Below are 13,254 nucleotides of genomic sequence, written 5' to 3' on the forward strand. Positions count from 1 at the left end.
ATACAAGGAATTTTTTCTGGTGATTGGTGCAATTGATCAGCAACAGTGGGGCTCTCTAGCCTTGTTGATGAGGCTAATAGCAGATGGGAAGAAGCTATTTTTGTGGCGAGAGGTTTTGGTCCTGAAGGACCGCAGCCTCCTGCCAGAGGGGAGTGTCTCAAAGAGTTTGTGTCCAGGGTGGGAGGAGTCAGCTACAATCTTCCCTGCACGCCTCAGAGTCCTTGAGGCGTACAGGTCCTGGAGGGACGGAAGATTGCAGCCGATCACCCTCTCAGCAGAGTGGATGATACGCTGCAGTCTGTTATTGTCCCTCTCCGTGGCAGCAGCGTACCAGATGGTGATGGAGGAGGTGAGGATGGACTCAATGATGGAGGTGTAGAAGTTCACCATCATAGTCCTTGGCAGGTTGAACTTCTTCAATTGCCTCAGGAAATACATCCTCTGCTGAGCTTTTTTGATGAGGGAGCTGATGTTTAGCTCCCATTTGAGATCCTGTGTGATGGTGGTTCCCAAGAAGCGAAAATGCTCCACGGTAGCCACGGGGGAGTCACACAGGGTGATGGGGGTGGGTGGGGCTGGGCTCTTCCTGAAGTCCACTATCATTTCCACTGTCTTCAGAGCGTTTAGCTCTAGGTTGTTCTGCCTGCACCAGGTCACCAGACGCTCAGTCTCCCACCTGTAGGCAGACTCATCGCCATCAGAGATGAGTCCAATGAGAGTGGTGTCGTCTGCAAACTTCAGGAGCTTGACAGACTGATGGCTGGAGGTGCAGGTGTTGGTGTACAGGGAGAAGAGCAGAGGAGAAAGAACGCAGCCTTGCGGGGATCCAGTGCTGATGGTCTGGGAGTCAGACACGTGCTTTCCTAGCTTCACGTGCTGCCTCCTGTCAGACAGGAAGTCGGTGATCCACCTGCAGGTGGAGTCAGGCACGCTCAGCTGGGAGAGCTTGTCCTGCAGCAGAGCCGGGATGAATGTTAACAGACTGCATACTGTCCATATTTAGCTTGTATTAAAATCATGTTATTTTATTTTTTCTAGCAGTGACAGTAATTAGTTATTCATAATTCTAATAGTTTTTAAATCCTAAAAGAAATTGACAGTTTTGCCTACATGTCATGTTTTTACCATTTATTTTACCTTAATTCTACTTCATTTTACTTTTTTCTTTTATGTTCAACTTCATTTCATTTAATGGGTATTTTTGATTTAATTTAATTTATATGCTTTCATTGTGAAAGTCAATCTGCTGTACTTCCGTTCTTCGCAACCATTTAATCCTTTCCCACAATGCTTTGTGTCCACGTCCCCTGCTTCCTGTTTATTGTGACCGTCTCCACCGGTAAAATTATAACGTTTTCGCCCCTCCGCCGCCGTTAAAGATCGGTGAGTAACCGAATCTCGAAATGTTTCACCTTCAGATCCGTTTATCGCCGTTTATTGCGCGGTTTGTTCTTTTACTTTGACAGTTGACGTTGAAGGAAGAGAAAATCCCTCCTCTGCTTCCTCATCACTGACACTGAGCCCGGCCGAGCCCCGGAATTCCGCTCAGTAAATGAACCATTTACAAAATTGTATTTTTAAGTCAAAGAGAAAATAATTTTAAAGAATATTTAAAACATTTTGCGGAATCAAAGAGTCTTGTAAGGATTTCGGCATTCAGAAAAGACGCGAAAAAGCTGTAAACGTGCAAGAAATGTCATCTTTAATAATGGATGCCCAGCTAGCAACCGCCCTCCGCAGGGGTATTCAGTGGGAAATAATCGCGGGAATAATGGAGAAATCTGTCTTTTATGTTGATATTCGATGTTAAATGAATGCAGCTTGTTTTATTTAATACGCCCAAGACTGAATAGAGAGGGAACAATTGGATTAAAAGGAAAAGTCCGCCTGTCACGTATGTCGAGCTCCGGGCACAGCTTGGAGACATTAAAAATGACTGATTTTTAAACGGGGTTCGGTGAGACGGTTTGTCCCGGTTAAAAGAAGGAATGCATGTATAGCAGAGCAGCTGGATATGTTTATCAGGTTTATTTATTTGATTTTTGTCCGTTTTCAGCACGAACGTCTCACATTCTGATGAATCCCCTTTTACAGATGTTGTAAATGATAAATTTTCTGTTGGCGCCTGTTGTGTCCGACAGAAGTCACAGGTCACCTGTGTTTATCATGTACAGTGACGTCAGAGAGTGGTGACCTTATATGGGTGTTGCTGTCAGTCTGCAGTGATGACAGTGATGTGTTTGTTTTCTGGATCATTAATGATCTCTAATGACACATTGCTGTAGTTGCTGCGGTAACCAGGGCTGCAAACACTGATCGACTTCTTTATACATTCCTTCATCTTTTAATGTCACAGTAATGTCAGGCGTGCGTCAGTAGACCGGAGTTAGTTCAGTAGATTAGATTCAGGCTGACACAGATGTTCAGGTCATTCTGAGGTAAATCATAGAAAAAGAATCAAAGCCTCGTGTTGCAGAGTTCAACATCATCAATGATTAATTTGCTGTGAATTAAGTCATCGATGAACCGTTAATCTTAATGATTTTGTACTAAACATGAGATGTGGGGCATCAGAGTTTAAACGATTAATCACTCGATTAACTGAATGCAGGTGTCAGGAGGCTGAATGTGCTGCAATACAAGTCTGAAGTTACAGAAAATGGAAATAAAGTACAAGTATATATATTTACCTGTACTTAATTATAGTTAAGTACAATACTTGAGAAACTGTACTCAGTTACTTTCCACTACTGTTTATTAAAATGTATTAAAGCACAGCTCATATAGAAATATTTCATGCAGATTAACAGAAGTGTTTTGATGGTTCGTTGGTTTAAAGCACAATAATGTAAAATCGAAGCATCGAGGAGCCTGAGGGCACATTTCAAAAATATGATGATCAGCTGATCGGTGTAATCATTACTCTGTATATCTGAGAGAGGGATGGTGACATGCTGACTTCTCCCCCTTCGTTTTCTCCCTGTCTCTTCTCTTCCTTCTCCTCTCCTCCCCCCTCCTTCTTCTTCACTCCTACCCCCCCCACCCTGCTCAGGCAAGTGGCTGCTCCTCTGAAGCTCTTCCTCTCCTCCACCTCGGTACAGGATGGAGGATACGGAGACAGAGCTGACGGTGTCAGAGTCAGACGCCTTGGGTGCTGACTTCATCACGGTGGAGCTGGACACGCAGCCCATCGAGTACGTGGTGAAGTGGGCCGAGGTCGGCTCCAAGTTCACCATCTCCTGTGTGAAGAAGGACTCGGACGACCCGTCGGACCTGACGGCCGACCAGCTAAAGATTGAGACGGATGAGGCCTTCTTCGCTCCATATGAGGAGGTGTACCCCTGCGAGGTGACGGAGCAGAGCGTGGAGATAAAGACAGACTCTGACGAGGAGGAGGAGGACACCGAGGAGGAGCACGAGGTGCTGGTGGAGGCGGGGAGCAGCCAGCTGGACGGTGAGGCCGACTCAGACCAGGCCGACTTTGAGCCGGACGAGCGGCAGTACCGCTGCAGCTACTGCGGGAAGTGCTACAGCCACGCCTCCAGCCTGTACCGCCACCAGCAGACGCACACCGGGAAGAGCACCGGGACGCCACCGCCCACCAAACGAGCACTGGAGCCGACGCATCAGGATGCACGCTACACCTGCCCCCACTGTGGGATGAGCTTCAAAGGCAGCAGGTCCGTACTTTCTGTTCCACCTTTCTGCACGGTGGAGTTTTATATTTACCAAGAGAGAAGCCCTGGTTTTTAAAGGCCTGATCCTGATCCCAGTCTTTAAACATCTACTGATCTGATCTGATGTAGATGAAATCTGTACCTAACACAGTGAAATAACAGCTGCAGATTCTAAACCATAAAGTTTTGATCTGATATGAATCAAAATTTAACTGGAGAATGAGACAGAATGAAACAACACTTTTCTGAACTCGACCAAAGATCTTCTCAGAGGGAAGAAGCTCCACTCTGTAACACCCCTCTACAACCAGAGCGTTTCTGCAGTTCAACAGCTCCAACAGAGTGAGACGTCTCTCTAATAAACCATCAGCTAATCTCAGGTCAGTTTCAGGAGCCAGTTAAACTTTCATTCATATCAGATCAGTCATTTAAACTGATCAACTGTATATGTTTTAATCAGGACCTTCAGTCTTTGGATCGTCGTATAAAAGCAGTTGTTTTTGCTGCTGTTATTTAATCATTTAATGGAGGTGAACATCAGTGTCTGGATGGTGATGAATGAACAGCTGTTTGTAGAGTTGGTATCAGTCCGCTGATATTAAATTTAGATGTTAGGTCTCAGGTGTTCAACTGATTAGTTTGTGAATGTCAGGAGGATCCTGATTGGCTGCTGCTACAGGTGAGCTGCAGACGCTCAGGTGAGCTCTGGTCACAGTGAAGTTAAGATGAAGTTCTAGAGATGTTTGAGTTCATGTCTGGTGCCACATAAATAAAACCGAACCAACTAAGATGTAACAAAGTTCCACAGAGAGAGAGAATATGTGGATACAAATAAAAAAATACAAGAATATCCAAATGAAATGAATACATTTAAATTGAGTGAATAGTTAGTCAAATTGAATAATAACGACTACATCAGGCCAGTTTCCCTTCAGAATAATAGCAAACCTTCTCAGTGTGTCCCACAGTGTTTCCCGTCACCTATGTGCGGTGGCACCTCCCACTGGATTATGAATGTTACACCTACTGTCATCACTGATCGTAATGTCACCAGTTGTCACCAGTAGATGGCGCCTTTGTGTTTCTTTTGCTTTCTCCAGTTTAGACTGAAGCTTCTTTTTATTGGGTTAAGTTGAAAAATGCTTTTGAAGTAAATAATTTTTTATTCAGTCAGCTCAACGTCTCTGAACATTTTTTCCTGAGAGGGAAAAAACATCGTAATTTGGGCAGTTTAATGGTCAAAATTACAAACATTCTTTAACATTCTTTAACTTTAAACTGTGTGTTTGATAGAAACAATATTTCTTACATGCCCATTTTATTTTTTCTAAAGGTTACAGGCCATATGTCTTAAAAATATGAAAGCAATTTCCCACCACTTTCTGACCTGGAGTGTGGATCAGAATATTCCTCTGTTGAGTCCGATCTGTAAATCAACTATTATCAAGGCTCCTAATTGGAGACCAGATGAATTTCACATTGATTCCTGTGTTGTTAATTCATTAGATAGTTTGAGATATTTCCAGCACAATGTCATGTCCTGCTTCTGATTCTTAAAGCTCCAGTAGAGTCTGAACCTGTTAAACTCAGCTTGGTTTGACAGATTCTGTCCAGTTAAGAGATAAAACAGCAGCCGACAGTTTCCCTGTAAACCACTGACGGGTTGTTGCTAATTCTGTTGTTTGACATTACATTTAAATCTGGAATGATGACTTCACCCCCCACCCCCTGTTACCCCTGTTCCCTCTGTCACCCCTGTTCCCCCTGTTCCCTCTGTCACCCCTGTTACCCCTGTTCCCTCTGTTACCCTGTTACCCCGTTCCCTCTGTTCCCTCTGTCACCCCTGTTACCCCTGTTACCCCTGTTCCCTCTGTTCCCTCTGTTACCCCTGTTACCCCCGTTCCCTCTGTTACCCCTGTTACTGTTAACGGCTGCTTTGGGGGCATTGCCATATTTTAATATGATCAGAATAATGTCCTTTTATGTGTCTTGGTTCTTTAAGATCTCTGCCTGTGAGTGAGCAGGAGATCATTGATCAGTGTATTGATCAGTGTACCTGTGCACTGCAGGATTACAGTCACACATACCTTCTGATTCTGCACATGCTCAGTTTGTCTCCCCAGTAATGGCCAGGAGAGATTGCAACCATATTTCCTGCAGTTTCTCTTGTTGGTGGAGGAAACAATTTTCCAGCTTCATCAGTCGATCAATAGAGCATCATGATTTTACATATTGATTTTTGGAGCTGCAATGATTAATTGATTAGTCAGTCAACAAAAAATGAGTCAGCAACTGTTTTGATGATTGAACATCCCAGTGATTTGCTGCTTCCTCTGGCTGCGTGTCACAGTGAACTGAACTCTGGGAAACTACAATGATTGTTGATTAGTCAGCAGATTGGCTGAGATCAAATAACCTGCAGACTAATCGATAATGAAAATAGAGCTCTGAGTTATGGCCCTAATTGATGTAATGTTCATTTGTTTACCTGTCAGGATGCTGGGGAGTCACCTGCGGCTGCACGGAAAGCGGCGGATCCACCCCTGCAACATCTGTGGGAAAGAGTTCAACCACAGCTCCAGCCTGTCGCGCCACCGCCTCATCCACAAGAAAGGAAAAGGAATCCCCAAGGACGTCGCCCTCGGCCCCAATGTGGCCGCCCTGCGCCACTCTCTGAAGGGGAGCGGGAAGAACAAGAAGACCAAGAGGCAGCAGCAGAGGCAGCAGCAGCACGTGGCGACTGCCATCATTCAGAGTCAGGGCGGCGATAAGTTCTACGCGTGTCCGCAGTGCGACATGAGCTTCAGGACATCCACGCAGCTGTCCAAACACCAGGTGACCCACGTCAAGGAGCTGCTGGACAACTACACGCCCGGCAAAGAGAACCTGGGCGAGACCTCATCCGACCTCAAGATCCGCCTCAAGCTCTGCTCCCGCGACAAGCCCAACTTCTACACCCTCTGTAAGAAGAACCGCCGCCGCCGGGGAGGCCGGGCCGGCAAACGAGGCTCCGCCACGTCTGAGGAGGAGGAAGGAGGAGGAGGAGGAGACGGAGGAGGAGGAGCCGGTCGTCATGGCTGCAGCCAGTGTGGGAAGCGGTTTAGCCACGCCTCCAGTCTGGCGCGGCACCAGCAGACCCACAGGGTGGGGGACGGTGGCGGGCGGGGAAAGGTGCAGCAGCACCAGAAGCAGCTTCACGCCAAGACCGGGCACCCCGCCGCCAAGACCAAGACCTACACCTGTGCGGCTTGCAACAAGACCTTCATGCACTCATCCAGCTTCTCCCGCCACAAGAAGGCACATATGGAGGAGGAGCAGCGGGCCCGTGCCGCTGACGCCAAACGCCGGAAGAGACCTATCTTAGATGAGACCGCCCCGCTGGAATCCGACTCCGAGTAACATCACCCAGCTCTGGACAGGGATTAGACCGGTTCTGGACCTGTTCTGGGTTGGTTCTGAATCAGCGTTGACTGGTTCTGGACTGGTTTGGGACCAGTTCTGGAAAAGTTCTAATTTGGAAAAATTCTGGACCAGCTCTCCACCAGTTCTGGACCAGTTGGGGACAGATTCTGGGCCGCTCGAGGCAGTTTGGTTGTCCGGGTTTTGGGAACTGGAACAAGTTGATTCTTCTGGTGTAGATAGCAGCAGGACATCCATATATGGTCGTATGGCATGTCATAACTGACCGTTAGCTAATTGCTCTTCAGGATGGGATTAGATTTAAAGTGTAACCCCCCTGCCCCGCCCCCTCCTCCACCTGTCTGTTAGGATGCTGGTCACTTTCATTCTGCCCTCGCCACACTCCATTTCCCATCAGCCACCTGAGGAGAGCTGCTGGGAATCGGAGTCAGCTGCTTGTATGTCTGTTTCAGGCCATGCACACCTGTCACCACATTTCCCATCAGCCCTCGGTCCTCTGTCAGTATGCAGAACATTATGGGAAACTGAGTCTGTACAGAAAAGATTCAATTTATATTTGATTTCTGTGATTAAATAATCAAATAATCAGACGGCAGCAGGCCAGTTCGATTTTTTTTTATTTTTTATGGAAGTTTATTAACGACAAAGTATTTTTATCATTTCAGATAAATCAGGAGATTTATTTTCTGACATCAGTCCGGATCCTGAAAAAAGACACTCCAACCTCAGACTTTTTTTATTGTTTTTTTTTTTTTCTCTCAGAATTTGGATTTGTTCTTTTTTATTATTTATTTATTTATTTTAGTTCACTTGGCCCTGGTTTAGAGTCAGAATCTGAGATAATCGTTTAATTTAATTCTTAAGATTTTAATCATATCATCATTATTTTCTGTTGATCAACTATTTGTTTCAGCACAAAATAATTCTCCAACCAATCCAGGATTTGTTTTCTCTGGTTTCTGATCAAGCTGATTAAAACTTTTTTTTTTTTTTTTGTCGTTGATAAACCTCCGTACGGGTCTCATCTTGTTCCCGCCCGAGCAGCGACTCCTTAACTTGTCTCCATGTTTGTTTTCTTTCTCCTAATTTTTCCTCTAGGATGTCACCGCCCAGTTCCCCCCTGAGTGATTTGATTGGCTGAAGTTCTTATTGGCACAATGTTCTGATTGGTTAACTGTGTTATAGCTTTGATATTTGACATTTTTAAAAGGTTAAAATGTGAAATCCGAGCAGACGAGCTGATCGGTCGGAGCTGGCATTCCTCCACATTAATGTATGCATGAAGACCATGACTTGCAGCTAGTTGGCCATATTTGTAGTTTTTCAGCTGGGTGTGTTTGATGACTGATCTGCAGCGTCTGACGTTTGGGTTTCTCGTTTTAGCAGCAGAGTGGTGGTGTTGGTGGAGGTCGACGGGGAAACTGCACTACTTATTTATGAATTTGGAACAATGTTGTAATATATAAATATAAATGGTATTTAAATGTGATTCACAAGTTAAAAAAAAAAACACAAAAAAAAAAATCAAGAGAGCGTCTAGGCAGCTGTGCATAGCCTAGCTGCCCTCATTACCGTAGCAACATCGCCGCCACCTTCATCGTTTAGCATTGTCATCATCAGCAGCAGCAGACAGGAAAAGACTCAGCAGATGTCCAGTTTTTCAAAGTAAAAGCCTCCAAATCAGTTGATTAACAAGACAAAGAAACCTGTGATTTACTGCAAATGTGTTCTCAAACAGATGTATGTCTGTGGCAACATCTGGACTTCAATCAAACAAAAGCTGAAAGGATGTGGTCAGTTAACACAGTGAGCAGGTGCAAACTCAAACCTGCTGCTCCGCAGAGTTAATGTGAGACTTGACAACATCTGGACAAAAACGCTTAAATAAAACAAATGAAAATGCTGCTTTTTATTAGTTAGTTGAAAAGACAAAGGTACAGGTATAAATGAGGTGTTTCTGTCCTCTCAGGACGTCCATCTGAGGCGACATCTGAACAAAAGTGTTTAAAGCTGATTTATTAAAAGTGAATTTTGTGAAAACCAGCTGTTAACACAAAGTCAGTGTGAGATTTGGTGATGCATGTTTGGACGTCTGTCTGAGACGACATCTGGACCGAAATGACTGAACAAAACAAACTGGGTGATTGAAAAGAGACAAAACGAACAGATAATGTGAGATTTCAGTCAGAGGCAATGTTTACATCTGACGACATCTGGACAAAAACGTTCCATCAAAACCAGAATTAGTTGTTTTATTGGTTCATTGAAAAGACAAAAGTATAAATGAGGAGTTTGCACAAAGTTAACGTCAGATTTTGTGACAGGTTTTTGGTGATTCACAGATGTGGACTCAAACGGACGTCTGACAGAACATCTGTCTGTCCAGGCTGACGCCAGCGTCGGGGAACTGTTGGAGGTTATTTACAGATTCTGATTCCTGGACCAAACATGAAGGAACATCTAGTCACATTTTCAGTTTCCTCCCTGGAAGACGGACCAGCTTTCACCAACATAAAAGCATACTCTTTGGATGTCAGCGAACCCCCCCCCTTTTTGTTGTTTCCTGCTTGTGGAGCCGTCTGGCGGCGGCGGCCACTGAGCTTGTGAATAACTTTCCCTGTGTGAATTGGATTGGACTTAATTTAACGGTGACCTATTTATAAATGTGTGTAGGCGGCAGGTCGTTGGAGTCGCACTACAAACCTCCCCATAGAAACTAAAAAGAAGCACTTGGTGCCCCCACCCACCACCCCACCCCCCCCCACCCCACCCCCCCCACCCCCATGCCATGCTCCGGGTTCTGTCTCCTCCGTTCCGGGCCTCGAAGCTGCCGTTCTCCTCCTGTCCACAGCAGAGTTTTGCATTTAGATCCATGTTGTGTTGGCTTGTTTTCGTTTGGTTGGTGGTTTCTCAGCTTCACCCGCAGATAGAAGGTCGTTCGTCATTGTATCGTGTTTGAATAGAATAAACCCAGTTGACATGTTTTGTCTTGCGTTTTGTAATAAACCTTTAAAAGAAGTTTCCTCTGTGTCCTCACTCTGTAAACCGGATTCAGATTCAGACCTCCACCCTCAGAGTTCTCAGATCAGGTCTGCGAGTCCCCCGGACCAGGAGGGGCTGAACCGGGACGGAACTTTCTACAGCAAGGACTCGACTGGACTGGACTGGACTCATTTGTGGTCCCAGGTACTTCTTCATCCACTGCAGCAATTCAGTGTAATTTAACTTGAAGCACATGAAGCAACTGAAGAATCCTGTTGAAAACTAAATTCTCATTAGATTTACACAGTTCAGGCTTTATTTTACATCAATGTTAGAAATTTTCAAATGTTTTAATCATTTTTTATTTCACGTCAGAACAACATTGCTCATCATCAAACAGAAAAGTTCTTAGTGAACATTTAAAAACCCTTCACATCACTTCAGTCTCACTGCACTGATTTACAATGACGTGGCCACAAGGTGTCGCCAAAAACATTTGGTTTATCATTTCAACACATTTCACTGCTTCATGGTTCAGATCCTGTTTTCACTGAGACACAACAAAGCAGATCTGTCTCCGTTTCTGAAGAAGGGAAAACCAGAGGATTCTGTCTCCACAGGATCAGGAAACATTTCCCAGCCTCAGTTCAGTTCTCCTGAGTCTTCCTCATCCTCATCCTCATCTTCCTCTTAATCAGTGCTGGACAATAAATATATGCAATAAAATGTTAATAACAACACATTGAAGAGTTAAATTAGCTCAACTCCAACCAGCTCTGGAGCCTCATTCAGTGTTGATAACACAATAAAATGTACTGTGTATAATATTAAACCACCTGTTCTGATCATACCTGTGTTTTTTCTCACTGTAGTGTAACCACTAACAGCCCCGCTCAATAATGAACTAAAATAACGACATTACCATCATCACTCATTTCTGTTTTAACTAAACTTCACATGGTTCCAGTTTGAAAACCAAACCCAGTCCCTCCAGCATCGCCCCGTCTACAGTGCAGCAGCTGCAGTGTCTCAATCTGTTTCTGTGTGAGATGATTCACAGAAACGTTTTCAACATCACAACTGTGCACAAAAAATACACTTTACAGGAAATATGTTCAACCTGGTCTGTCAGCTCTTTATCACAGGATTTTAATGATTAAACTTTATTGATACTTTATCGTACAAGTAATGTTCTGAAATAAAAGCATGAAAAAGTGAACAGATGTTACCGTGTGTGTGTGTATATATGTGTGTGTGTACTTGTACTTGCTACATAGTAAGGACCAAATAAAAGTATTTTACTAACAGAGTGAGGACATTTTGGGAAAGTGAGGACATTTTGGCCGGTCCTCACTTTTTGAGACACCTTCAAATCACATGTTGAGGGTTAAGACTTGGTTTTAGAGTTATGGTTAGAATTAGGTTTAGGTTAAGGTTAGGGTCAGGGTCAGGGTTAGGCTCTCAGGTGTGATGGTTAAGGTTAGGGTAAGGGGCTAGGGAATGCATTATGTCAATGAGTGTCCTCACAAAGATAGAAGTACAAGTATGTGTGTGTGTGTGTGTGTGTGTGTGTGTGCATTGCGTGCTGTGTTAAAAGGATCAGTGTTAATCTGCTCCTCAGGTTCAATTTAATCTCATCACAGCTGCTGCTAAGAAACACACACATACTTGTATTTCTATCTTTGTGAGGACACTCACTGACAAAATGCATCCCCCAACCCCACCCATCACAACTGAACTCAACCCCAACCATAACGCTAAACCCTGAACCTAAATCTGACCCTAAAACCAAGTCTTAACTCTCAAAATGTCTTCTGAAGACGTGACAGGAAATGAGGACCGGCCAAAATGTCCAAATGTCCTCACTTTGTAGGAAAATATGTTTTTCTGGTCCTCACTATGTAGCATTTACAAGTACACACATACACACACATAAACATACTTGGATTTATATCTGTGTGAGGACCCTTGAGGTCTGAGCCTTTTAGATTTCTGGGGTCCAGCACACACACACACACACACACACACACACACGCATCTGACCTTTGACCCCAGATCTTCCACTCTCTCCATCTCTACAAACATTTTTCAAACACACAAAACTTTATTTACAGTGAAGAGGACGGTGACAGGCTGCACTGAACGTGCTGCAGACTCTGCAGTGACTCACCTGCAGGATTTTCAGTGTTTTAGAGGAGATGAAGATTCCTGATTATTAAATTAAATTCAATTAAATTCACCTCCTGACATTTCTACTGCAGCAACAATGCACAGCTTTAAGAGTCGGTCCCTGACTCTGAAGGGTTAAGATTCCCAGTTTTATTTTTCTTGAGGACGTCAGACTGATGTGTCAGTTTATTAGGAACACAAGCTCAGTCTGATCAACAGTCTGTGATAAATCCTCTGCCTCTCTTTCATGCAGCCTTGTGATGAATTCCCCCACATTAACTGCATATATCAGCATTAACTGTGAGAAGCTATTTACACATGAAAACATAAAGACTTCCTGCAGCTTCCTGAACATACAGAACACGATGTTCCTTCCTTGGCCACGTTGACTGTGAGACTGCAGCTCTGTCTCCTGCTGCCTCCTCTGAACTGTCCTCATCCTGTTCCGTGTCGAGGGGCATCATAGAGAGCAATTAACCTGTGTTCATTTATTTTCTATAATTAAATATAGACGTTATATTGACGTTATATTGATGACTGAACATGAGGACCTCGATGACGGAGGATTCACCTGTTGGATCAGGCTGACTCAGTTTTAGCTGGTGTTCCTAATAAACTGGACACTGACGGTGTCTCATTCACACACCTCAGGCAGAGTCACTGTTCTTCTCTCTGCCCGATCCGCTCAAATAATCTGCTCTAATCTGAACTCTGCCTGGCAACAGGCTGCGAGAAGCCGTGTGATTGGTGTGCTGGGGAGCTGGGGGATCTCTATGGTTACAAGACGACAGTGAGTTCATGGAGAGTTTAACAACATCTCTGATCTGCTCATATTCAAATCTTAAATCTTCATCATCAGTTCGTCTTCATCAGCTCATCTTCATCAGTTCGTCTTCATCAGCTCATCTTCATCAGTTCATTTTCATCAGTTCATCATCAGTTTGTCATCAGTTTGTCATCATCATTTAATCTTCATCATCTCATCTTCAGCAGTTTGTCTTAATCA

General features: G+C 44.3%; 1 protein-coding gene across 2 annotated transcripts in view; it reads left to right on the forward strand.

Annotated features, from left to right (window-relative positions):
• LOC139622478 (zinc finger protein 883) overlaps positions 1 to 7,687 on the forward strand; it is a 12,811-nt gene extending 5,124 nt beyond the window's left edge. Inside the window, exons 1-3 of one of the 2 annotated variants that reach the window (XM_071479792.1) lie at positions 1,262 to 1,383; positions 3,053 to 3,680; positions 6,173 to 7,687. In XM_071479792.1, the coding sequence (XP_071335893.1) occupies positions 3,103 to 3,680; positions 6,173 to 7,076 (1,482 nt within the window). In that variant the 5' untranslated portion in view covers positions 1,262 to 1,383; positions 3,053 to 3,102 and the 3' untranslated portion in view covers positions 7,077 to 7,687. Of the gene's footprint in view, positions 1 to 1,261; positions 1,384 to 3,052; positions 3,681 to 6,172 lie in introns of those variants that run through there. The other variant, XM_071479793.1, reaches the window with a different exon arrangement.
• The last annotated feature ends 5,567 nt before the right edge of the window (positions 7,688 to 13,254 follow it).

This window comes from Trachinotus anak, unplaced genomic scaffold, assembly GCF_046630095.1.
Source record: "Trachinotus anak isolate AG129_WGS33_773 ecotype Australia unplaced genomic scaffold, CSIRO_AGI_Tana_v1 ptg000007l, whole genome shotgun sequence".
NCBI classification, from domain to species: domain Eukaryota; kingdom Metazoa; phylum Chordata; class Actinopteri; order Carangiformes; family Carangidae; genus Trachinotus; species Trachinotus anak.